The sequence below is a fragment of the Nomascus leucogenys genome, chromosome 7b (genome assembly GCF_006542625.1).
Source record: "Nomascus leucogenys isolate Asia chromosome 7b, Asia_NLE_v1, whole genome shotgun sequence".
NCBI classification, from domain to species: Eukaryota; Metazoa; Chordata; class Mammalia; order Primates; family Hylobatidae; genus Nomascus; species Nomascus leucogenys.
Window position 1 is genome coordinate 79898844 of NC_044387.1, and position 27893 is coordinate 79926736.

The 27893-nt window shown below is 35.8% G+C and overlaps 1 protein-coding gene across 13 annotated transcripts in view; it reads left to right on the forward strand.

Moving 5' to 3' along the window:
* Positions 1–27893, forward strand: part of RAPGEF2 (Rap guanine nucleotide exchange factor 2) — a 257003-nt gene that overhangs the window by 219425 nt on the left and 9685 nt on the right. For all 13 annotated transcript variants that reach the window (XM_012508235.2, XM_030816277.1, XM_030816279.1 and 10 more), the window contains 17 exons: positions 812–948; positions 1930–2088; positions 8362–8514; positions 8810–8974; positions 9908–10015; positions 10106–10309; positions 10409–10517; positions 10927–11173; positions 17085–17242; positions 17887–18127; positions 20174–20557; positions 21518–21729; positions 21820–21943; positions 22577–22600; positions 23643–23866; positions 25324–25533; positions 27710–27862. In XM_012508235.2, coding sequence (XP_012363689.2) covers positions 812–948; positions 1930–2088; positions 8362–8514; positions 8810–8974; positions 9908–10015; positions 10106–10309; positions 10409–10517; positions 10927–11173; positions 17085–17242; positions 17887–18127; positions 20174–20557; positions 21518–21729; positions 21820–21943; positions 22577–22600; positions 23643–23866; positions 25324–25533; positions 27710–27862 — 3012 coding nt within the window. The remainder of the gene's footprint in view (positions 1–811; positions 949–1929; positions 2089–8361; positions 8515–8809; positions 8975–9907; positions 10016–10105; positions 10310–10408; positions 10518–10926; positions 11174–17084; positions 17243–17886; positions 18128–20173; positions 20558–21517; positions 21730–21819; positions 21944–22576; positions 22601–23642; positions 23867–25323; positions 25534–27709; positions 27863–27893) is intronic.

Genomic DNA, 27893 nt, shown 5'->3' on the forward strand with positions numbered 1-27893 from the left:
TCTCTTAATTATATGATGCTGATGCTGAGCCTTGGTTTCCTCCCTGTGAAATGAAAAAGAAAACGCGCTTCACAGAGCCATGGTGAGGAGTAAGGAAAGAACTTAGTGTGTAATTAGTAAAGCTACTGAATGATAAGAAAACACAGGACTTTTAAAAATAGAAAACCCAGTACTTGAAGAGACTGTGACATCAGCAGCTAGAACCCTACCAAGGTGTAAGCTGTTTCTCCACAGCATTCCCATAGGAAGGAAGAGCGATGAAACTTCCTTTTTTGCCAACTTGTGAGCTAAAAAATGATATATCAGTTTTCATTTTCATTTATCATATCGTGTTGTTAATTTTTAAATCTTTTTTATGGATTTGATCCATGGAAAATATTCCTTAGAATGTTTGAATTAAATATAGTTATTTCTGCTGACTATTTTAGGTATTCACCTGCCCAAAAGGCACAGGAATGAACCAACTGACTTGTTGGAGAATTCTCAGAGCTACCTTTCATTTTCACTCTCGTAATAATAAGCCTTATATCTCATTTACAATAGAAATTTCCCATTTGAAGTTTAGTAATGTCTTTAGTGGTATTAGAACTGGAGTTACAATGTAAACTGTTGCCTCTAATTCAACAAGTAAGAGTCATCATTTCCACAGTGACAGAATTCTTTGTGTACCTGCAAGAAATTCAGCTGGTGCTAAAGATACTTGAGATGTATTTTTCAATAAGCAAAATTGTAGGGCATTTAAAAAGAAAGGACCCTAAAGCATTCTTTTTGAACACTTGTTTTTAATAAAAGTTGTACTTTTGCTTTTCAGAACAACTCTTGGAATTTATGCACCAGTTGCCTGCTTTTGCCAATATGACAATGTCAGTGAGGCGAGAACTCTGTGCTGTGATGGTGTTCGCAGTGGTGGAAAGAGCGGGGACCATAGTGTTAAATGATGGTGAAGAGGTGAGTAGCTATTTCTACCACTTAAAAAGTTTCTTCTTAAAGATATCTCAATACAGCAGTTGAACAAAACCCCAATTCTTACTTTTTCCTTTTTAGTACCCAACGACAGTAAGTTTGAATAAATCAAGAATTACGGTACATGTGTTCTGTCACTGTATTAGTCCATTTTCACACTGCTGATAAAGAAATACCTGAGACTGGGAAGAAAAAGAGGTTTAATTGGACTTATAGTTCCACGTAGCTGGGGAGGCCTCAGAATCATGGCAGGAGGTGAAAGGCACTTCTTACATGGCAGCGGCAAGAGGAAAAATGAGGAAGATACAAAAGCAGAAACCCCTGATAAAACCATCAGATCTCATGAGACTTACTCACTACCACGAGAACAGTTTAGGGGAAACCACCCTCATAATTCAAATTATCTGCCACCAGGTCCTTCCCACAACACATGGGAATTATGGGAGTATAACTCAAGATGAGATTTGGGTGGGGACACAGAGCCAAACCATATGAGTCACTATATTCCAAATCCATTATATTTCCCATTATTTACAGAATTTCATATGCAAATAGAAAGTTTTTGATACATTAACTTTTCAGTTTTTGCATCTTAAATATTCATAAATTTAATGCCTTTTGTCAGACAAAATGATATTCTCATTGAGGCAATGATGATCATTTTGTCTACATGAGCTTTGGGGGGACAGAGAAATTTTTTTCCTTGTGTCATTTTAGAGAAGAATATCCAAAGTCAAATTAAAAGGGCATTATGATATGCATTCTCTGCTAGGCATATGGAAATATGTAGATATGTGGCTGTGTTTTATTCCTTATTCTGTGAACTTGTTAAACAGTAAACTTCAGTTACTTGTTTTATCTCCAAAATGGAGAATCTGCTAATTCATTTTTAGGGCCCATACTAGCACTTACAGCTGTATGATCATGATGTTACTTTCTGCTTTGTCTTTATTTTTTTTGGATTAGCTGGACTCCTGGTCAGTGATTCTCAATGGATCTGTGGAGGTGACTTATCCAGATGGAAAAGCAGAAATACTGTGTATGGGAAATAGTTTTGGTGTTTCTCCTACCATGGACAAAGAATACATGAAAGGAGTGATGAGAACAAAGGTGGATGACTGCCAGGTATAAAATATAACTTTAAAAATATATATTTTATTCTTAATAAAGAACACTTACATGCCATTGTGATGAGATTTTTCTCCCTATATAAATATCTTACAAATAAATTTTTTTTTTTTTGAGACAGAGTATTGTTCTGTCACCCAGGCTGGAGTGCAGCGGCGCAATCTCAGCTCACTGCAACATCCGCCTCCTGGGTTGATTCCCCTGCCTCAGCCTCCCAAGTAGCTGGGATTACAGGCATTCACCACCACACCCACCTAATTTTGGGGGTTTTATGGGAGGCTTTTTTTTTTTTTTTGAGATAGAGTCTCATTCTGTCTCCCAGGCTGGAGTGGAGTGGCGCCATCTCAGCTAACTGCAACCTCCACCTCCTGGGTTCAAGCAATTCTCCTGCCTCAGCCTCCTGAGCAGCTGGGACTACAGGCATGCACCACCACGCCCACCTCATTTTTGTATTTGTAGTAGAGATGGGGTTTCACCATATTGGCCAGGCTGGTCTGGAACTCCTGACCTCGTGATCCACCTGCCTCAGCCTCCCAAAGTGCTGGGATTACAGGTGTGAGCCACCGTGCCTGGCCTTTTTGTATTTTTAGTAGAGACGGGGTCTTGCTGTGTTGGCCAGGCTGGTCTCAAACTCCTGACCTCAAGTGATCCCCCCACCTCAGCTTCCCAAAGTGCTGGGATTACAAGCATGAGCCACCATGCCTGGCAACAATACAATTTTAATGTGGAACTATTACTTTTAGTCTTATAACACCCCAGAAAAATAAAAATTAATCTCCATTTTACTTGAACTACACGGAACTATCTGTTCGATTAAAAAAAAAAGTGTTGTGTAACTATGGTATTTTTAAATTGCCATCAGTAATTAATAATGTCATCAAAATATGGAAGTAAAATGCACATTATGAAGTAAATACATTAATAAAAGTGATATGGTATAGTTATGCAGTGTTTTTATTTAAATACATGTAAGAAATTGATTTTAGAAGAGTCATGGAAATTAATCATAGTGTGAATCAGTAGAATGACTTGCTAGTTAAATAATAGCCAATAAAAAATACTTGATAGCAAAAGAGAAATAGTATCAGTATTGATATTTTATTAATATTCATTATTTAAAAGCATTTAATAATTGACTAGAGAAAATACTAAGGCCAAATGTGAAACTAGATTGATTTAACTGGCAACCACTATATTACAGAGAAATACATTTAAGATGCTTTTGATATTGTTAGGTGTTTATAATTTATGACGTGTTCTAAAAGAATTTGTCTCTGAAACAAAATTAAATGTAAACAACCAAATGATGTGACTTAGACTAATTAAGTATCATTTGTATTTATTAGTCTGCAGTTTGAAAAACATCTGCATATGGTTTATTTTAAAATAACATAATTGAATTTTTATAGTGTCCGGTCAGTGTAAAATGGTATCACTCATTTAAATATTCATTTTAAGCATTTTACTTACTAAAAAGAAAAATGACCATGACTACACATAAAATTATCTTATCTATAGAATCTAAATAATTCCACCAGCTAATTCCATCCATGAGCACCATAGAGGAAAAAAAAATAAGGCTATGAATTCAGTATTTTAAATATGTAATGCCAGAAACACATTCTAAATATATTTACTTCCCAATTATTTTGTATAATAGAGGAAAAAAATGGTATAAGAGAGGAAAACAAAATGGTTAATTCTCAATTAATGTGCTATAATAGAGGAAAACAAATGGTAAATATTGAAGTCTTTATTTAGTGGGAATGGGTATTTAAAGGGAATTATATATGCTGTTTCAGCTCTGTAATTGTACTCTTAAAAAAAAAAACAAAAAAACTAAACTGAGTCAAAACAAGCCAGCAAATTGTTAAAGGCTTTTCCTGTCTCCTATTTTCTCAGTTCTTCCCTGAACCCTTCTACATAGTGGAATTACAATAGTGTTTGAGTTAGAGTATGTGTCCTTAACAAGCAAGTAAAAGTTTGTTTTTTTGTTTTGTTTTGTTTTGTTTTTGAGAATTCAGCCATTGCATTAATACCCCTTAATTAGCCAAACCCTTTTGTTAGAAATTTTGTAATTAATGAGACTAAAATGATACGCGGCATAGAAATGTTTCAGGATAATTGATTGAAATGTTATATGACTGAATATTACAGAGTGCTTAAGTCATGTGAAATGCACCAGGTAACATTATTTATCTGGGAGTTCTGGAAAAGGAAGAGGAAGTAGGGGTTATGTTAGGGAAAAGAATCTAATTTATTTACAAAGTGAGGGATTAGTGGGAAACCCAGATAGTCAACAGGGAAGAGTCCAATTCAAAAGAAAACTCTGATTAAGATATATAGACTCCTATAGCTCCTAGTATGAAGTTAATTATGAAGAGGGTCAAGGGTGAGGTACCTGCCAAAGAAAGTCCCTGTCTTCCTTTCTGCTACACTCCACACCACTGTAAAAGGAATATGTTAAATAAGGGATTTCGTTCTTGTACTTCCATTGACTCATCTGCTCAGGCCTAGCATTTTATCCCTAAGGAATTCCTTAAACAGGGATGGAGAATGAATTTTGGCATTTTAATGTAAGTACTTGCTTGGGATACCATTTTAAGGTATTTCTGTTAAAATGTCATATATCTGTCAGAAAATACAAATGTTAGCTCATCTCCTTGTTGGGAGAAGTAAAGGAAACAGTGAGAACCATATTTTTATTCGTGTATAAAATAGCCTCCATGAGTTTCTATCATTTTACTGACCATATTGTAGGGAAGCAAGTTATTGAGTGAAATGAACAAAAATGATGCTGTCTTTACCAAGAGAAAAACAACTTTTTATAGGCTTTGCAAAGTTATATTTCAGGGAGTTCCAAAATGAATATTGGTTTCTGTAGTAAGATGGTCGAGCTCATGTTAAGCCTAAGAACACAATGATGAATGGATTAAATTTAAGATTTATTTGTTTGGATCCCATGATATGGTCAAGCTCTTGTTTTGCTCTGGTTCCCTTCTTTATTTTCTCTTCCAGTTCTCCCACTTCAGTGTCTATTCTTACTCCCTGTCTGGTGTGAAAGGACAAAGTTCAGAGCTTGATATACACACCCTGTGGTACCAGGCAATTGGTAATGGTTTTCCATTACCCACATATACCTCTTTCTTTTCTTTTTCCCTTCTCCTGTTTCCCTTTCTTCATTTCCTCTTTTACCCTCTTACTCCCTTTATTCTTTTCCCTTATTTTGTTCTCCAGTGCCTGTGTCTTAGGCCTGCCAGTGACACCCAGGCATTGCTTAGCCCTGCCCTCCACCCTTCAAGTGGGGAATGAACACTTGGATACCTATGTGAACAATTAGGTATGAATTTCCCTCACAGACTGCAAAGTGCCAGTTTAAATAGATCTAACCTGTTAAAGCAAATCTATGTTAGACTCACCTCTTCCTGGAATCATAGGCGCTAATAGCGCTTAGAATGTAACAAACAGTTTTGGATGAGAATACAGTTTGCTGTGGATAAACTGAAAATTGATTACACTATATGTGGATTGAAGTTTAATTTTATTTCGTTCATCGTCTGTAATGTTTTACTTAAATACAAATTATAATGTCATGCCCAAAGGAAAATAATCCTATGATATAAACTGCCATTGACTTTTATAAGTGAATTCTTACTTGAATTTTTATTTCATACCAGGGTACTGAGATCATATAGTACTTTCATGGGCTTACAGCAATCTGAAACCCCTGAGATTTACAGAAACCTAAAACCTCAGTAAAGCAATTCAGAGATTTTCTGAACAGGTGCGGTGGCTCATGCCTGTAATCCCAGCACTTTCGGAGGCCGAGGCGGGCGGATCATGAGGTTAGGAGTTCGAGACCAGCCTGGTGAAATCCCGTCTGCATTAAAAATACAAAAAAATTATCTGGGCGTGGTGGTGTGCGCCTGTAGTCCCAGCTACTCAGGAGGCTGAGGCAGGACAATCACTTGAACCCAGGAGCCGGAGGTTGCAGTGAGCCGAGATCACGCCATTGCACTCCAGCCTGGGCGATAGAGTGGGATTCTCTCAAAAAAAAAAAAAAAAAAAAAAAAACTCAAAGATTTTCAACTGACTTAATCATATTAGTTAAAATTAAATGTTACCTGTGGATTTAATATTAGATCTATAAATTTGTTATAGCAAAAATAAGTTGCTTATTTTAAAAAGATAAATATTTTCAAGTAAAATGTATTTCTTTTTAGGTACCAGTTCTATATGACCATATTAGAAATTCAGTTTGGGATTTTTTTTTTTTTCCTTTTTGGGTGGTATTTCAGCTTGCTACAGAATAAATGCCAAAATGTCTGTCTAGACACTAAGAATTTCAAATCAAATGTATTCTAATTAAAAAAAAGTCTGTAGTCAAGATTAATTTTAGTACATTTCTCTTCATAAAGCATTTTTTCCCTTATATCTAGTTATTCAGTTGAATTCAGGGATGTATTTCTTTTTTAGAAGATAAGTGAGAAAATGAGTATTTAATGCTGTTCTCTAAAACTGAGTACAAGAAAGAACACCTAGAATTATTTGGAAATAAAACCATTCTAAATCTCTTATACATATTTTGGAATAATTTTGCTGCTGTGTACAAAGAAATAAAATATTTTTTAGATAAGAAACTAAGGATCATATATTTTGAAACATTACACACCTGTGGAAAGTGTTAAGGAAATCGCTCAGAAATAATGTTAACAGTTTATTTATAAAATTAGTGATACTATGAGCAATATTTTAAAAAATGTAATATCAGAGCTCTAAAGATATTTTTAATATAATTAAAGTATGCATAATTACTGTACAAAAAAAGCCTATATCTTTTGATTTTTAACTTTTTGCTTCAAAATGCTTAATAGAAAAACTAGTGAGATTAGCCAACTCTGGGAGAAACATGATACGGCAATATGCTGTTCCTCTTATGAACTGCTGCTTCTACTTAAATCTATTGATTATGCAGAAAGCATGAAAAATATAGAAAGATACTAAAATGAAAGTTGCTCATAATTTGCATTGCTCAGAAATAATATTAACAGTTTATTTCCCTCCAAGATTTTGATGTGCATGTGTAATTTATTTTAAAACGGCCAGCATGTAGTTGTGAGACATAGTGCTGTTCACTCATCTGTACAATGGGGATAATAGCACCTTCCTCATGGTTTGATTAGGAGGATGAATTGAAAAAGTTCCACAAGGCTGCCATAGTGTGATGGTGATGGTGATGGTGGTGATGATGATGATGTTGTCATTATGATTATCGTAATATTTAGTATAGTATCTTTTTTAAAAAATTAATATGAGCAATATAAAAAGAATAATGTATTATCAGAGCTCTAAATGCCCTATGAAATCATGATTTCAGGTGGTTGCATCATATTTTAGCTTATTTACAATATAATTTAACCACCTCCTTTTTCATCTTCTTCACATTAAGAAGAAAAAGAAATACCATGCTTCTTTGCATTTCCAAATGATCTCTTGTCTCCTCACTGACCTCTAGTTAATTTCTATAATAAGTGATTTCTGTCATTCATTCTTAACTTTTCTTTAAAACTTCTAAGAAATGTAATTTCTTAAGTGGTTTGCCCTAAGCTCTGAAATTTTTTATATTTGGGGTCAGGGAGAGTAATGACTTCATATGCAGATTTTTAACTTTTTCTTTAAGAGCAAGGATTACCCTTAATACCAGTTATAAGGATAATGTTTTGAGCTATAACACATATGTGGTTTGTGTTTTGACCTTCTTTGAACAAGCTTTCTAAAATGGTGTTTCATCAATATAATTAGCAAATTAATATATCTACTCCATAGGTATCTTTGAGTGTCCGTATCTTTCGTTAAAATCATTCTTATTCAAAAATTTTTGCTTTTTCAAATTCTTTTAATTCACTAAATGATAATTAAGTTTTTACATCTATTTTCCTACAATTCCACTCCCCCCACTGCAGTGTTTTTTAATTGTGAAAGAAGCATGAAAAAGCTATCTTCTAATTTTGTCTTTTGATTTTTAAAATTGTTAGGATTTTTAATGTAAAATACATATAAGTATTCTAAAAATGAAACTTTTCTTGACCAAGGAAGAAATACATTAAAAGTAGAGAAGTCTGATTAAGGTTCATTACAGCATTAATTTAGAAAGTATGGGAAAGACAGGGAAAAATGTCAGTTTTAAATAATTAAAACACTCAATTATTAGTACTGCTAGGTCTTTTGCAAGCACTTTATCATTAACATGTGACTTATGTTTTATTCCAGTTTGTCTGCATAGCCCAGCAAGATTACTGCCGTATTCTCAACCAAGTAGAAAAGAACATGCAAAAAGTTGAAGAGGAAGGAGAGATTGTTATGGTGAAAGAACACCGGGAACTTGATCGAACTGGAACAAGAAAGGGACACATTGTCATCAAGGTAGGACACAGGACCACTCCTCCTTCCCAAGGCAAGGAATCTTTTTGGTAGTATTGGTTGTGGCAGTTTAGGGTTTTTTTCATTTTTAAGCCTATCTCTTAAAGGTTATCAGTTGTAAAAAATCTTTATGTATGATCTCCTGATGAATAGCAGTTTCATTAATTGTTAACTGTGTTACTACCCAATTCATTTTATGTTGAATGTTTGAAATCCCAGTACCATATAATGTTGTGTGTGTGTGTATACATACATATACATATACATATATAGTAATTAAACCTTTTCTTTGTTACAGGGTACCTCAGAAAGGTTAACAATGCATTTGGTGGAAGAGCATTCAGTAGTAGATCCAACATTCATAGAAGACTTTCTGTTGACCTATAGGACTTTTCTTTCTAGCCCAATGGAAGTGGGCAAAAAGTTATTGGAGTGGTTTAATGACCCGAGCCTCAGGGATAAGGTTGGAAATATATTCTATTTTGGCTTTTAAATATGAAATGTAAACCTAAAAATACTTTAATGTATATATTTGTCACAGCAATTATGTCCAGATTAATGTAATGAAATAGAATGTACTTCTTAAGCAAAAACAAAACAAAACAAAAAACAAAAAGGTGATACAAAATATTAGTGCAGCCTTAGAAATATGAACAAAATATTAGTTCAGCCGTCTTTAAACACAGAGGCCAATAAATTGGCCACCAAATGTTTAAACATTTTTTAAGTTCTGTTGGGAGTGTGGTAAAACATAATAAAACATCTGGATTCCATAGGAATCTACACTTTCTAGTTTCGTAGTAAGTGTACACCAGATAAAAGTTACAATTTTTAAATTGGCACCAGAGCAGCATTTCATGACAGTCATCAGTCTCTGTAGGCCCCAGGATTATAATTCTAAGGAGACCATCTAGAGCTCTTGAGAGCTCTAAGGCCAGATTGGATGATAAACTACATTGTCTTATCTCCTTCCTTTTATATTCTGCACCCTTACAGAGCTTTCTAGGCTTAATAGCGTTGATTCTCTTTGTCCAGTCTGTTCTTCTACCTTGACTTTCTAGTTTCTGTCTTTTGTATTAGCTGATTTTTGTTTTATTACACCTTTGCTTTTATTTTGATCTGTTTCAAATGCATTTTGAAAGTTAGACAAGTTTTAAGTTAAATACCCTCACAGACTCAGAACCTTTCCTGGCAAAGCAACCTGAAGTCTATATTCAAAGTAAAAATACTCATTTTCAGAAGGGCATCCTCTTTGAAGATTTTATTATTATTAATTTATTTTCCTGTTTATTATTATTAGGTAAATTGTTTGAAAGTTAGATATCTTTTCTGGAATGACTTTAATCACATTTTTGGCACTAAAAAGGAAACTTATTGAAAATAATTGACTTTTCAGGTTACACGGGTAGTATTATTGTGGGTAAATAATCACTTCAATGACTTTGAAGGAGATCCTGCAATGACTCGATTTTTAGAAGAATTTGAAAACAATCTGGAAAGAGAGGTAATATTTGTGTTTTTTTTAAGATCAGCTTAAAGTTCATTTTATTCAGCCTGTTTTTGAGTTGACACTACTGTTTCTGAACTCTTACAGAAAATGGGTGGACACCTAAGGCTGTTGAATATTGCATGTGCTGCTAAAGCAAAAAGAAGATTGATGACGTTAACAAAACCATCCCGAGAAGCTCCTTTGCCTTTTATCTTACTTGGAGGCTCTGAGAAGGGATTTGGAATCTTTGTTGACAGTGTAGATTCAGGTAGCAAAGCAACTGAAGCAGGCTTGAAACGGGGGGATCAGGTATGCTATTTCTAAACTCAGATTTAAGGGTGAATTTTGGTGTCTGGTTTTTCTTTTTTTTTCAGTCAATTTTGATACATTTTATAATTTCATTTTTAGATATTAGAAGTAAATGGCCAAAACTTTGAAAACATTCAGCTGTCAAAAGCCATGGAAATTCTTAGAAATAACACACATTTATCTATCACTGTGAAAACGAATTTATTTGGTAAGTATTTTGCATACTTTTCATTTTTCTCCTTTTGGCCTTTTTAGTATTTCAAACATCATAAGAAAGCATATATGGTAAAAGCATAGATTAGATCTAAATAAAAAGCCACTGACTTAAGCATAAAAAATATTTTTAATCTGTCTTTATTGATAACTGAAATCTTTTACTGATAAATACTAAAATACCCATAAAGAGTATACTACTCTTTTTAAACTTGTTTTGATAGAGCAACATACCAAGCAGATTTGGCGTGATTCGTTTATTGTGTGGTATTGTTTTTCTGCAGGTTTGCAGTTTTGATAACTGAAGTCTGTACTTCTCATATATTTCCAAGTTCCACAATTGCCTTAGAATTGTTCAGATATCTTATAATTGCCATTATGTGGTGTTTCTGTTTTCATTTTAGTATTTAAAGAACTTCTAACAAGATTGTCAGAAGAGAAAAGAAATGGTGCGCCCCACCTTCCTAAAATTGGTGACATCAAAAAGGCCAGTCGCTACTCCATTCCAGATCTTGCTGTAGATGTAGAACAGGTGATAGGACTTGAAAAAGTGAACAAAAAAAGTAAAGCCAATACTGTTGGAGGAAGGAACAAGCTGAAAAAGATACTCGACAAGACTCGGATCAGTATCTTGCCACAGAAACCATACAAGTAAGCATCTGCATACGTTTTCTGTGCATTTTTTTATTTTGTTAAAATGATATGCAAAGGTAGTGATGTAATTAACGTTTGCATGAGTCTGAAAACTGTTCTAGGTTTTTGTGACTGAGCTATTTTGGAAGCAGTATTAAACAATCAAATTTGTTTTAATCTTATTTTTGCCACTTATTTGGTTACTCCCAATCTTCTTTAAAGATAGTTTAGCATTTCCTCATTTGAACTATTTTTTGGGGGTTTGGACTTTCTATTTTATTTTATTTTGTTTTGTTTTGTTGAGACGGAGTCTCACTCTGTCACCCAGACTGGAGTGCAGTGGCGTGATCTCGGCTCACTGCTACCTCCGCCTCCTGGGTTCACGCCATTCTCCTGCCTCAGCCTCTCCAAGTAGCTGGGACTACAGGCGCCCGCCACCACGCCCAGCTAATTTTTTGTATTTTTAGTAGAGACGGGGTTTCACCGTGGTCTCGATCTCCTGACCTCGTGATCCGCCCGCCTCGGCCTCCCAAAGTGCTGGGATTACAAGCATGAGCCACTGCGCCCGGCCTTTTATTTTATTTTTTAATATATATATATATATATATATATTTATTTATTTATTTTGAGAAAGAGTCTCACTCTTATTGCCCAGGCTGGAGTGCAGTGGCACAATCTCGGCTCACTGCAACCTCTGCCGCCCAGGTTCAAGTGATTCTCCTGCTTCAGTCTCCTGAATAGCTGGGATTACAGGTGCCTGCCACCGCGCCTGGCTAATTTTTGTATTTTTAGTAGAGACGGGGTTTCACCATCTTGGCCAGGCTGGTCTTGAGCTCATGACCTCGTTATCCACCCGCCTTGGCCTCCCAAAGTGCTGGGATTACAGGTGTGAGCCACTGCACCCAGCCGCAGGTTTGGACTTTCTCAAAGTGTGTGTTTGCCTTCTGTCTCCTCCATCATGATTTAGAGTTGCTTTTTCTACTGTATTTTGTTTCTGGGTATCTTCTTTACCAACAGCATCTGCTCCTTACCAGTCAAATCATTGCTTTATCCAGTTGCCACTATTCATCCCTATCATTCTCTATTTTCCCCTCTCTCTTCTATTTTCAGTTATTTAATTACTGTCAAGGCATCAACAACCAAGCACAGAACTCCTTTCATTTTTCCCAGTCAACTTAGTAGTCAGAATGTCAGGTGTATTCTTGAATTTCTTCTTGGTTATTTACTTATGCCAGGAGCTCAGTGAGGCTAGACAAAATTGCAGGTATTTCTGATGCTTTTTAAGCTTGCTTGTTTGCTTGCCTATTTCTTCATTTTAGTTCCTTCTTGAGTCTAGGGATGTTTTAAAAACTTGATTACTGTCAGCCATTTCTCACTGTGCCACATTTAGTTATATCCCCAAACTACAATGTTAGATAATAACTTTAAAACATGTAATTTCTTTCTTTGATAATTTTAATGGGTCTAAAGACATGCAGTAGATATGCAGGACTATCAAACACTTCTTTCTCTTTTTTAAAAAAATTCTGTTTCGGGTCTTTTTTAAGAAAACTCCATTTCAGATAAAATTTTCATCCACAGATTAGAGAAATGTGATTTAAAATATACTATTGATTGGTTGAGTTGTCCCAATTAAACTATAGGGTAATGACTGGTGGTTTTGTATCAGCTGAAGAAGTCTTCTATAGCAGAGTCCTACGGATAAGCAGTGAGTAGTATTTATAGGCTCAAGAGGATATTTATATTGAGTAAGTTTCTACGAGACAATGGGTTGAGGCACCTGGCATTTACAGAAAATAAGAATCAATTTTTAAAATAACCCTCGTTGATGAAAAGCTTATTTTTAAATGGATGAAAAAATAAATTACCTAAATGCAGATTTTTTTAATTAATTAATTTTTTTGAGACAGGGTCTTGCTCTGTCAGCCAGGCTGGAGTGCAGTTGCTGTGATCTGCTCACTGCAACCTCCACCTCCTGAGCTCAAGCAGTTCTCATTCCTTAGCCTCCTGAGTAGCTGGGATTACAGGTGTTCACCACCATGCTCGGCTAATTTTTTTTATTTTTAGTAGAGACAAGATTTTGCTGTTTGGCCAGGCTGGTCTCGAGCTCCTGTCCTCAAATGATCCACCCACCTGGGCTTCTCAAAGTGCTGGGATTACAGGCATGAGCCACCACACCCAGTCCTAAATGCAGAATTATTAACAGCACAATAACAAAAAAAGATCTTAGAGTCATATTGGACCATGAGTTAAATAAGAACCTTTAAAAAAAGTTGGTATGACCCTGGCAAGTATAAATAGAAATGTGACATGTAAGAACTGGGATGTAATCCATCAGCAATACTGGATGTTGGAAAGGAACACAATATGAGAATACTATGTATAATTTTGTTCTGTGTGTATTTAGAAATACTCAAAAGCTAGACAAGGGAAAAGAAAAAGAATGATTAGATGTGTTGATTTTAAAACACTGAGGAAACATCTTAAATAATTTGTATTTAGGAAAATATATGGCTCATTTAAAGATTTATCATGAAAATTATTTGAAATCATATGTGTAATGCAATTGAAAAGAAAAAATAATTAAAGGAAGTTTCACAAAGCTGTAGGATCTGTCATATTGGTAACAGACTTGATTTATACTATACTAGCTATTAAATTTTTCTATAAATTACCATTTGTGTATGAAGATTTTTTTTTTTTACAAAGCTACTAAACTAGCAATTAGAGAAGTCTAGATAGAGTATACTGTTGAGTTTTTTCCTCAAACGTTATCAGCCTTAGAGAAGCTAAGATGCTAGATAATGGTAAATTGGCAAGGTAGGCACAATCGGGCGATGTGCGTAGAGAGGAAGGAGAAGATGGGGCATGAGCTCCCAGAATTCAGATCTGGTTGCCAAGTAAGTAGAAAAAGACTAATGAACCCAGAGACAAGAAGGAGTAAGTCAGCACACTATAAAGCCAGCGAAGATCGAAAGACAATTTCAGTAACAAGAAAAGTGTTGGAGAGGTAGAATCATAAGAGGATGTGCCCAGAAAGGGACATTTCTGAATTAGGTCTTGGATATAAAATAGTTTCAATCCAAGAGTGGCCGCGTGTCTGGATGACAGAGATGTAGGTGAGTAATGAAGAAACTGAGAGTAGAAAGGCAGTTCATCATGTAAGGTGTTAAAGTGTTGCAGAGAAATGGTTCTTAAAGGTTGAGTGTGCGGTGGCTCACACTTGTAATCCCAGCACTTTGGGAGGCCGAGGCGGGCGGATCACAAGGTCAGGAGATCAAGACCACGGTGAAACCCCGTCTCTACTAAAAATACAAAAAATTAGCCAGGCGTGGTGGCGGGTGCCTGTAGTCCCAGCTACTCGGGAGGCTGAGGCAGGAGAATGGCGTGAACCCTGGAGGCAGAGCTTGCAGTGAGCCGAGATTGCACCACTGCACTCCAGCCTGGGCGACAGAGCGAGACTCCGTCTCAAAAAAAAAAAGAGGTTGAGTGTGCCTGCAAGATGCTAGTATTTGTAGTCTTTTGTGCTGGAGTGGCCCAGTCAGCTATGCTTTGTCCTGAGCCCGTAATAATGATCTCGTGTCATGTATTACATAGCAGGTTTTTGGCAGAGACTGCTTTATATGGTTGAAAAATAAAATTCCACTAACGTAGAAGTTTTCATCTTTTACAGAATATTAATACTTTTAGTCTTTATGCCTGTTAATATGATTAAATAGAAATTTAATTTTGTACCAGACTGATATATGAATTTGAAATAATTCACACTGAAATTGTCTGTATTTTTTTTTTAATTTTTATTTCAATAGCTTTTGGGGTACAAGTGGTTTTTTGTTACATGGGTGAATTATATAGTGGTGGTGAATCCTGAGATTTTAGTGCACCCATCACCCAAGTAGTATACATTGTACCTAATGTGTAGCTTTGTTTAATCCCTGGCCCCCACTTCACCCTTCCCCTTCTGAGTCTCCAAAGTCCATTGTATCACTCAGTATGTCTTTGCCTACTCACAGCTTAGCTCCCACTTATAAGTGAGAACATAGGGATTTTGGTTTTCCACCATTATTTCACTTAGAATAATGACCAACAGCTCCATCCAAGTTGCTGCAAAAGACATTATTTTGTTCCTTTTTATGGCTGAGTAATATTCCGTGGTGTAGCTATAAACGCATTTTCTTTATCCACTCATTCGTCGATGTGCACTTAGGTTGCTTCCATGTTTTTGCAGTTGTGAATTGTGCTGCTCTAAACAAAACGTGTGCAAGTGTCTTTTTCATATAATGTGAAATTGTCTCTAGTTTTAATTTTTGTCTTTAAAAAATGTTTTTGCCCTTATTTGCCTCTATAATTTCCATTTTCAAAAAAATAAGTAAAGGGAAGAAATGTTGCTATTTTTTAGCATAGTCATTAAAAATAGTAGTTATTATGATCAAGCCTTAATGTGTGAAAAGACTAATAAATGCTAAGTTTCTTCATTTTATTTATGGCACCTTAGTTTATATTCCAACCTTAATATAATTTTCCTCTTATTTCAAGGTGTTTATAGAAACTAGTCTGAGCTATTATAACCATTTTCTTGTGACCCCAGTTATTTCTGTGTGTGTTTGCTTATTGCTTTATTTGAGGTTTTGTTTTGGAAACAATTGACCCTTCAAGTCTAGAAATAGTTTTTACATATTATTAAATCATATTTCAAGAGTTCACAGTAACAGGCTTTTTATAAATGGAAAAGAGTTTGTCGCTGTCGATAATAACCAGTATTTCTCTGGATACTTAAATGTGTAGCTAGAAATTTTGATCAGAGAATTAAAAGTGAGTCATTGGATTTCTGTTGGCCTTTCTTTGATGCTAGGAAATGTCACCATGCACCACTGTTTTTTTATGCTCTGTATAATCAAGAAATAATGTCTGTGTCAGTCTCCTTACATTTGACTCCATAATGATCTCATTTTTTCTCTAAAACATCGAGAATAAAATTAGGACACTTTGGATTTTTTTCCTCCTCTTTTCATTTTACCCAATTCTTCAACTATTGAAGGTCAGATTATAAAATAATTTATCATTCTGATGCAGAACTATCAGTTGAGTGAGATAAATGTATTCTTTTTAATGTGCTTTTTCTTAAATCCATTTCCATCAGAAGCTAGAGCTTATTTTTTTTAAATATATTTCTATGCTGAGAAACTACTAATATTTTTTATGGCTTATCTACTTAGAAAAACCATAGGTTTGGCTGGGTGCGGTGGCTCATGCCTGTAATCCCAGCACTTTGGGAGCCCGAGACGGGCGGATCACGAGGTCCGGAGATCGAGACCATCTTGGCTAATATGGTGAAACCCCCTCTCTACTCAAAATACAAAAAAATTAGCCGGGCGTGGTGGCGGGCGCCTGTAGTCCCAGCTACTCGGGAGGCTGAGGCAGGAGAATGGCGTGAACCTGGGAGGTGGAGCTTGCAGTGAGCCAAGATCGCGCCACTGCACTCCAGCCTGGGTGACAGAGTGAGACTCCATCTCAAAAAAAAAAAAAAAAAAGAAAGAAAGAAAAACCATAGGTTTTAGAGAAACACACTATACACTTACGAAACAGCAAAATGAGGCTGGGTGCTGTGACTCATGCTTGTAATCCTAGCACTTTGGGAGCCTGCAGCAAGAGGATCGCTTGAGGCCAAGAGTTTCAAGACCAGCTTGAGCAACAAAGCAAGATGCTGTATCTAAAAACAAAAAAAAAAAAAAAAAAAAAAAAAAAAAACAAAATGAGGTGGATACACTTAAGCAGTAGTTGCTTTTGCAATTTTCAACGAAATTTATTAATGGTGTTTTTACATTAGCTGCAAAAAAAATGGAATATGGCTTTTGGTCTGTGTCTATTATATACTGATGACGTACAACTTTTTAACTTGCTGATAATTTTCTAATTTTCCTCGTTTCAGTGATATTGGCATTGGTCAGTCTCAAGATGACAGCATAGTAGGATTAAGGCAGACAAAGCACATCCCAACTGCATTGCCTGTCAGTGGAACCTTATCATCCAGTAATCCTGATTTATTGCAGTCACATCATCGCATTTTAGACTTCAGTACTACTCCTGGTGAGTATCACCAACACTTCTTTTGTTTTCTTATAGTTATCTTTTTATTTCTAACATAATGGTCATATTATATGTATCTCTCTTCATTTGACATGGATTATATCAGATGCTGAGTAAGGATGAAACTTAAACTTCAAGATTTTTGAAATCAGATGTCGGAACCAGTTCTCTTTACATTCAGCAGAGTATTTTTATATGGCCATAGGCAAATTATCTGTCTGAACTTGTTTCTTCTTTCATAAAATGAAGATAACACATCCCATGCCATGATTACTAAATCATATCAAATAAATAGAGTAAGAGGCATATTTTAGGTCTAATTAATGGACTTTTCAATACAATAAAGATTAACTCTGGATTTAAATTTTATTTCTTTGATGCCAGCATGACAGTCTTGAGAGCTACTGTTGTGTACTGATGTGCTTGCAGCTGTCTGTAGATCGATCTGTTATCTTTAGGGAAAGGTGTGTTCTTGCAGCAAAACAGCATGCAGGTTGATTCTTTGAGGAAGACCTAGAGTAAGGGAGAGGTAAAAGTTCAGCATTACTTTTTCTTAAGGAGCTTTTTTCTGATTACTTTGCTTAATTGCATTGCCATATATTAAAATTCTTTCTACTTATGTGTGTGACTTTTCTTTCCCCCAGACTTGCCAGATCAAGTGCTAAGGGTTTTTAAGGCTGATCAGCAAAGCCGCTACATCATGATCAGTAAGGACACTACAGCAAAGGAAGTGGTCATTCAGGCTATCAGGGAGTTTGCTGTTACTGCCACCCCAGATCAATATTCACTATGTGAGGTCTCTGTCACACCTGAGGGAGTAATCAAACAAAGAAGACTTCCAGATCAGCTTTCCAAACTTGCTGACAGAATACAACTGAGTGGAAGGTATATATTATCTACCTTACTGGATTTCTTTATCCCCTCTTCAAACCCACATCAAAGTCTAAGAGATGAGCAATTTTCAAAGTGTTTTTTATAAGTGTCCCTGCGATTAAAAAGTAGTTGTTGTTTTTTTTTTCTTTCACCAAGAATTACTGTATGAAAGCAAATGCACACAGTCGACTACTGACCCTTACAAGGATCTCTTAGGAACTTGTTCAAGGGCACTGTGACCTGAAGGTTGTTACTGACTTCCAAAATGCGTGCTGTAACTTCTCATGCTTGCCTTAGGGTCCTGGTTCGGAAGGGTAGAGTATACTTGACGTAAAGTCACGGGGTTAAACCCTGGTGCTGTCTTCCCTTTGGATATATACGTTCACAAACACATTTTCTAATCATATTCTAGTGTCATTTGCTCCTGCATACCCAACTTTTCTAGGAGCTTCCTTAGTTTAGGCAGAGACATCTGTGACAATGTGGTTGGCCACTTCTGCCTGTTATTGTACATTATGCTATGAAATACACTTCTTAACTCTGAAACCAAATTTTACTTGCTACAGAGCTTAGTCCTTTGCTGCAGAAGTGCTTATATCACACAAGTTACTTGCAAGAAAATGCTGTGTCTTATTTTATCATTCTCTTCAATGATATTTTCATTGTTAGATATATGTAACTTTATCTTCAAGTCACAATAAGTGTAGGTTGAAAAAGAAAATAGTTGTTTTGGTTCTCATAATGGCTGGTTTCTACACTGAAAATTAAGTAGTTCCACAAGTCATATTCTTTCTATTTTTAACTTATGGAGTGTTTCACTGTATTTGTGTTTTTCATGTTATAGATTTAAACCAGGATATAATTCATTCAAACCTTTGATTTTCTTGCCATCAACTATAACTTCCTTATTCCTCTTCACTTTTGTTTTCAAGCACTAGCAAATAGTTTTGTTTTAGTAGCTCTGTTTTTTCCAATTATCATTTCAATGCACATTGATATATCTGGAACCACGATGGAGTCTTACAGAGCTCCACGGAGCTATAGATTCATGATTGACATTCATTATTGAAGAAAATTATAGATGGGTATGTCATGGGCTTCATGAGTAATCAAAATGGAGAATGTTAAATCTGTGAAAGTCAAGGGCTCAAAGTATATATTTTCTGTCATATGTGTTTGCCTTGGTGAAATACACAAAAAAAAACATTTTAGCAGGGCCCCTACTGTGCTCATTCTGTTTTGTCGTTTATGGAATTTTCACAGAGAAAGCATGTGTCTAAAAAACAAAAACAAAACAAAAAATACCACCACCATCACCACACCACACACACACACGCACACGTGCGCACGCAACAAACATCTTAATGCTATTTTCAACAAATTGCCTAAAAGGAAAAGGGGCTCCAGCCCTGCGTTCTCATTTTGACACTGGTATTAACTACTCAACCTTTAGGAGCCTGTTTCCTATTCTGACAAATAAGTATAATACCTACTATCCACTTACCTGTAGAGTTTTTATGAAAATCCAGATTTTTTAAAGTTAACCTGTTGTAGGATTGTTCTATTCATAGGATGAAATAGAGGGAAGTAGCTTAGGGTTTCTTAGGTATTTGAATAAATAAGTCAACCTGGATTGTTACAATTTGGGCCCATCAATAATCACAGATTATTGAGAAAATAACAGTGTCTTGGGTCTAATCTTTCTGCTTCCCGCCTTAGGGCCTAGTTCCTTTTTAAACTAAAAATGTGACTGTTTTCTGTTATTTTTAGCAAAAAGGGTAAAATACTTCAGAAAGCAGGAAAAGAAAGGATAGAAAGTCCAACTAGTACAAGTGAAATTCCATGTGGTTTGTGTGTTTCTACCACCTACTTCTGGATAGACAGTTCTATGACCTGGTAACTGAGATAGCAGCTGCACTGTCTTGGTTGAAAAGAAATCTTCGATAATTCAAATTAGTGTTCTCTCAAACTTCCCATAAAAAGTAGCATTATTCTTTCAAGGAGTATCATGAGATTGCTGCTTAGGCTTTGACTGTGATATGTTTCTGTTTTTCATAGGTATTATCTGAAAAACAACATGGAAACAGAAACTCTTTGTTCAGATGAAGATGCTCAGGAGTTGTTGAGAGAGAGTCAAATTTCCCTCCTTCAGCTCAGCACTGTGGAAGTTGCCACACAGCTCTCTATGCGAAATTTTGAACTCTTTCGCAACATTGAACCTACTGAATATATAGATGATTTATTTAAACTCAGATCAAAAACCAGCTGTGCCAACCTGAAGAGATTTGAAGAAGTCATTAACCAGGAAACATTTTGGGTAGCATCTGAAATTCTCAGAGAAACAAACCAGCTGAAGAGGATGAAGATCATTAAGCATTTCATCAAGATAGCACTACACTGTAGGGAATGCAAGAATTTTAACTCAATGTTTGCAATCATTAGGTAAGAGAGCACATTTTTTCTTAAGATTCAATTCAGTTCACAGATTTAAAATATGTATCAGTCCAGGAACATCGTATAATTAATATAAATGCAATAAGTTTTAATTGACTCATAAGGGACAATTCTTTTTCTCTGAATCCTAACCTTAATCCTTAATTTAAAATCTCTCGTATCAAAAAAACAGCTGTGCCAACCTGAAGAGATTTGAAGAAGCCATTAAGCAGGAAACATTTTGGTAGCATCTGAAGTTCTGATTTGGAGCTCAGAAAATGTATATCCCCCACTTTTTTTTTAAGTTTGTTTCAACTTTTCTCATTATCAGTTTATTTTTCTGTGGAAATAACAATACCCCAAAGAGTTATCAACAAGATTAATGATATAATGTATGTGGAGTTCCATCAAATAGCACAAAGCAGATGGCCAGGAAATGTTCATTTTCTTCCCTTTTTTTAAGAGCTTAGATTGAGGCTAGAAGAAAAAAAATGGCAACAATTACTTATATTGATGTTGAGGGTGATTATTAAATTAGTCATTTTCTCTGTCTGGGAGTTTAGTCATACTCTCATTACTAGCATATCTTTTATTTTATTTTATTTTATTACTAGAGGATATTTGCTCAATTGGTTTTATCAAATGGCCGCTATAGGCTAAGCACTGCTATGTGTACATACTGCTGTGTATGGAAACAAAACATCAATACTTATATTCAGGTGGTTTTGCTGATAGTAAACAGATGAGGTAGGTCTATAGGGAAGAGAAGAGTAAAACGCCTTGGCTTGACCCTAACCCTACTTCCCTGTGCCATCTCATTCCCCAGAATTATCATGAACAGTTTCTTATGCGGCCTTCTGTAAATTGTTATGAATATAAAGCATAAACATAGAGATGTTATATGTCAATAAATAAACTGTACACTATTTTACTTTAGTTGTTATACCACGTTTCTTTTTCTCCTCTCAGTGGCCTAAACCTGGCACCAGTGGCAAGACTGCGAACAACCTGGGAGAAACTTCCCAATAAATACGAAAAACTATTTCAAGATCTCCAAGACCTGTTTGATCCTTCCAGAAACATGGCAAAATATCGCAATGTTCTCAATAGTCAAAACCTACAACCTCCCATAATCCCTCTATTCCCAGTTATCAAGAAGGATCTCACCTTCCTTCACGAAGGTAAACATAAGGCAGAGGGTTTCCATCTTTGCTTGGAGAAGCACAGAATAAATGCCATGTGATTTCCTTTTTTTCCTCTGTCAATTTCAGGAAATGACTCAAAAGTAGACGGGCTGGTCAATTTTGAGAAGCTAAGGATGATTGCAAAAGAAATTCGTCACGTTGGCCGAATGGCTTCAGTGAACATGGACCCTGCCCTCATGTTCAGGACTCGGTGAGTATGTCATCTTCAGTGGCACGTGTGAGAGTAGAGAAGGTTAAATTTAGAGCTTCCCAATAAATGATTTTTAAAAAGTCTGAATATTTATATTTGTAGTATGGCAGAAATTATAGTAGGATGTGCTGAGAATCACCTGTGAGTTCTAATTTGGAATAAATGTCTTATTCTGTATAAAGTGTTCTTTCGGCTGTCAGTAAAAACAGTTTGTCTTTCAGACATTTTCAGTGTAATAGTCACAATTTTATGTGTTTCTTATTTCTCAGAATACTGACTTGTAGAGCTAAAACTCATAACTAGTAGTATGCACTAAAATATGTAAATACCCCAAATAGTCTTGTCTCAATATCCACACAACAAATTTAGCTAGCAGTGTAGTAAAAAGTGATTAATTCAGTGAAAGAGAGAAAAGTCAGTCTTAATTCTAGAACAAAAAATTTAAATGTAATTGTCTTTTAAGCCAGAAAAATATTTCTAGTACAGTTGCGTGTGTGAGGTGATTATGCAGTTTAATGTTTGTGGGCTTCTAGAACTGCTTATCCAGAAGTCTAGTCCTTTCTTTCTGAGCTTGTGATCTTTCTGTCTCTCTTTCTACACCCATGCTTCAATCTCCATGGCTCTCACTTACAGGAAGAAGAAATGGCGGAGTTTGGGGTAAGTGGTGGAGACCTTGCATACCCACACACAGTTCTTACTCTGCTCATTGCATTGTTTTCTTACCTGCTGTATTTTCTGATGCTTTGCATTTTTGCATTTTTTTCCTTAACCCTCTTGCTGTAGCAGAATTTCATATGGCAAACTGACTTCAAGTTTAATCTGTTGGGGCTTTTGCTTTTGAAGTCATGATCCATGAGAGCTGTGAAATGATTGATGATTGTTCTGGGGAACTATAGACCAGTTTTTCTGAGCTCTTAGAAATACTTTATTTTAATATAATTGGTGTGTCTTGAAATGCGGAAAGCTCAAAGTAGGGCGAGGGGAGGAAGGATATTAGGAAAAATTGTGCAATTAAAATATTTCACAGATATGTGAGAAATAAATATATTTAATATATAATAGGTGCCCCCAGGTGTTAAACACAAATTTTTTACAGCTCAACTAACTACTATTTTCATTCTGTTTAAACCAATCCTTTTTAAAAATAATTCTTAACAATTCATATGCTCAATGGTTTCCATACATATATGTTTACATTTGCATGATTGTTTTATTAACAGATTGCCCGTATTACTTTAAAAACTCACCACATTCAACTCAAGGAATAAGAAGACAATTGTGAACATTGTAGCTAATTTTATTTAAATTTATGTATAATACCCTCTTTAGGAGCAGTAATTTTAATGTTGCAAATCTGATGATTATAGCTTTGTATTCTTGCATGAGCTTTTATATGTAATTATTGTGTTCTGGCACCTGTGAGAGAACTGCCTTAAATGCTCTGTAGAGGTGAAAAGTAGAATTTCCTAGTTGGAACTGAACAGGTGCCAAACATATATTTTTATATGTGTATTATGTATAATTTTCTTTAAATTTTTAAAATCTATATTATTCTATATTCCTGTGTAACAGTTTACTCACTGGAATGAGGCATGTGACCTTTTGAACATACAATATTAATATCAGTCTTGGCACGTTTTAAATAGATAAAGTACTCCCATGCTAGAGTGAGCTGCATATCTACCTTTTCATCTTCCAGGTCTCTCAGCCAGGGTAGTACAAACGCAACAGTGCTAGATGTTGCTCAGACAGGTGGTCATAAAAAGCGGGTACGTCGTAGTTCCTTTCTCAATGCCAAAAAGCTTTATGAAGATGCCCAAATGGCTCGAAAAGTGAAGCAGTACCTTTCCAATTTGGAGCTAGAAATGGATGAGGAGAGTCTTCAGACATTATCTCTGCAGTGTGAGCCAGCAACCAACACATGTGAGTTTTTCCTTAAGGTGGCTGCAGACTTTGGCTAGAATGCAGATTTGTTTTCTGTGCAGTGGTATGGGCAGTGACAAAATAAGGCTTAGTGCAGAGGGGGAGCTAGCAATCCTGAGATATACTAGTCTTTCCCTTGAATGCTAATATTGAATACTAGGTAGCACTGTGCGTGGCCAGGCCCTCATGTCAACTGGGTTAGTATGTGGAGGATGACACTGTCCACATCTAAGGCAACCCATTGCTTTAGTTTCACCTAAAGCAGCCAGTACACATGCAACAGATGCATATATAGATATGGCTCCCATTTACATGTCTTTTGTTCTCACAAAGCTACCCCCAAAGTATAAGCAACCTGAGGGGAGTCAGGGCATAAAATTGGGTGTGCTGGCTGCCTTTTAACCACTAGCCCAAACAACACCCAACAACAAATTCAGCTACCAGTTAGTTAGAGCAATGATTCTGCTCCACAGTGAACGACAGTAGCCTTTAAAAATCTGGTTAGTCGGTAAATGGGGCAGTTTTTTTTTTCTAAATCTGCATCTTGACTTGTAAGACAAAGGCATTTTCCGTTCAGTATACTCCTGTGTCTTTTATGGGCAGGTTTGAAGATGTCTTCTGTAGGATTTAATTTAGCTAGGTGATTTGAGAGGGTTTGGATTATTAGATTTACCCAGGACACTGTAGAAGCACTGCGTCATGGTGAAGAGCTTGTCCTCTGGAGTCAGAGTGGTCTGAGTTCAAGTCCTGTTTGTCTCCTCTTACTAGAAATGTGGCCTTAGGCCAGTTACTTGAGCTCCCTAATCCTTAGTTTCCAGGCGTGTAAAAGGGAGGAAGCATACATATGTCACTGAGTTTTGAATATTAAGATACTACATATACAACATTTAATTGTCCTAAATTGCTTTGCCATTTATCTACCACAAAATATATACTTAGTATAATACTCAAGCATTATTGGCTACTGTTTGCTTGCATAGATAATTCTACCTCCTAGGAATGTGGTAGTAAATAGATTGCAGTTGACAGCATTTATTAAATAAAAACTTAGCACATACATGTCAAACAATTTGGGACACTGTTTTAGAAAAATAGTGCCTGATGACTTTTCTGTTGTAGCTTTTATCATGTATTTGTGTCTTTCATATACATGGATATAACATATTGAACTACCCACATTTTTCTATATTTTTAATGGGGTGTTTAATAGTATAATCATCTTTTGAGATTGCTGACTTCATAAAGTAGATACCTTTGTCCTGCCACATAGCTAATATTTTCTGTAACTAGGGTCCCCCATCCATTTTCTGTGCTTCATAAAGGCAACAGGAAGAAAGGTGTGCATTAATTTCGTATTCTAACTGCAGAAAATGCTCACACGGTTCTAGAATTATCTTCTACATAGCTACTAGCATCTAAAATTCTTTGTTCTATTTTCAAACCCAAACAATTATCAGTGCCTAAGAATCCTGGTGACAAAAAGCCTGTCAAATCCGAGACCTCTCCAGTAGCTCCAAGGGCAGGGTCACAACAGAAAGCTCAGTCCCTGCCACAGCCCCAGCAGCAGCCACCACCAGCACATAAAATCAACCAGGGACTGCAGGTTCCCGCCGTGTCCCTTTATCCTTCACGGAAGAAAGTGCCCGTAAAGGATCTCCCACCTTTTGGTAAGTGATTACATTCATTTCTTTTTTTGGTGCCATTCACTGTCATGGTTTGCAAATTAGGAAAAAAATATTTGTCTTGGATAACTTTGTCTAATATATTTGAGTTTCTCTGTAATTATTAGCTCCTAATAAAACGTGAACACTCAGCAAGTTAAACCTGACTTTGCCAATGGAAGGGGTTGTTTTTATAAGTAATATCTCATTTAATCATGCTCATTTACTATAACAGAGTGTTAATAGAGAAGTTATGTGTCTATTAATTTAATTTTTGCTAAGCGCAGAAGATGCTTTGTTCATTTACATTATTTAAACTGGTTTTGCCTTACAACCAACGAACTGCTGGGATTTAAGCAGAATATTTTAAGTTAAATGAATTGTCTGAAGGTAAATTCTTATTTGTTGACTCACTGATTCTATAACTTAGGGGAAAAGAATAAAACAACTAACTCCTGAATGTGAAGGAGCTAAATTACACTTCATCTTTCCTACTAAAAGAAAAACATCAGCCAGGCGTGGTGGCTCACGCCTGTAATCCCAGCACTTTGGGAGGCCGAGGCGGGCAGATTACGAGGTCAGGAGATCGAGACCATCCTGGCTAACACGGTGAAACCCTGTCTCCACTAAAAATACAAAAAAATAGCCGGGTGTGGTGGCGGGCACCTGTAGTCCCAGCTACTGGAGAGGCTGAGGCAGGAGAATGGCGTGAGCCCGGGAGGCGGAGCTTGCAGTGAGCCAAGATCGCGCCACTGCACTCCAGCCTGGGGGACAGAGAAAGACTCTGTCTCAAAAAAATAAAATAAAATAAAATAAAATAAAATAAAATAAAATAAAATAAAATTAGAATAGAATAGAATAGAAAATGTAAAATAAAATAAAATAAAATAATAAAATAAATAAAATAAAAAACAGTATATAAAATACTAATTTAGAGACGCTGCAGGTGTTCCCCCCACTCTAGTCCATGAAACAGTTTTGTTCTATGTACTTTCTACATCTTAAACATTGGTGTCTTTGTCATCACTAGGACCACTTTTGAAGTATCTCACACAGCTTTCTCAGGCATAACATCTTCACATCCATCCACATGGTTTGAAAGATAGTACTTTTTGAATCTGTGTGTGATGCTGGCCTTGGAAATTTTTTCCAGATCAAAACTACCCATTCAATTAGCTTTATTTCCTGTGTATATGATTTCTACATGTAATCAAAGTATTGCTTTAAAAGATTTTTTAAAAAAAGATTGTATTAAAACAACATCAAACTGCTTACATGAAGTGAACTGAAGGATTAAATCTTTGTTAAATTTTACTGACTAACACTAATTTGAGGTAGTTTCAGGCTGTAATGCCTTCCCAAATATCTCTGTTGTTCAAAATAAAATTGAGAGTACCTCATCATAATATGAGAGGCTTTGTAAAATATTTCAATGTAACTTCCTCATTTATGAAAAATAATTTTGAGGAGGGAAATCATCTTACATTGACATACAGAATAATTTTTCCTCCACTCTCATCCTTTTGGATCCTACACGTGGTGCTGGCTCACTTCCTTCTTCTGAAACCTTCCTCCAAGGTTTTGGGACACAGCACTTTCATGGTCTCTTCCGCCCTTCTCTTTCATCTGTTTACTTGATCAAGTATTAACTGCGTGGAATTCTTTAGAGCGCTTTCATTCACTTTCCTAGTTAGTTCCTCTTAGCTCTTGACTCTGTACTCTTCTCCCTCTATTCTCACTTCCCTTGAGCTACCCCTTTCCAAGGATACAAAACAGTTTCCAACTCAAATTTGGTTTCTAATAATAAACATGTCTAGCTGTGCCACTTCCATCCTAAATTCAGTGTTTCCAAATTGTCCATTTTTTCTTCATTGTTACCTAACATCTTGTTGAATAAAGATGGTGACTACTTCAAAGTTTAGAATCTAACGTAAAATATCAAAAGCAATATATTTCTGGTAATGTGGCAGATATCAGTCTGAAACCAAACTATGGGTATCTCATGCCTTCTGTAGGCACTTACTGTGTGGGCCATGAAGAGTACAAAGAACATTTAGATTGTCAACAGGTTGAACCTCAATGTAATGATATTAAATCTTAACACAAAAAAGTTTTTTATTCATAAGTGTTGTTTATTTTCAGACTTGAAAATACATATTTAAGGTTTTTTTTTCTATTATAGGCATAAACTCTCCCCAAGCTTTAAAGAAAATTCTTTCTTTGTCTGAAGAAGGAAGTTTGGAACGTCACAAGAAACAAGCTGAAGATACAATATCAAATGCATCTTCGCAGCTTTCTTCTCCTCCTACTTCTCCACAGAGTTCTCCAAGGAAAGGTAGAATTAAATTACTTTTTGTTTTCTTGTA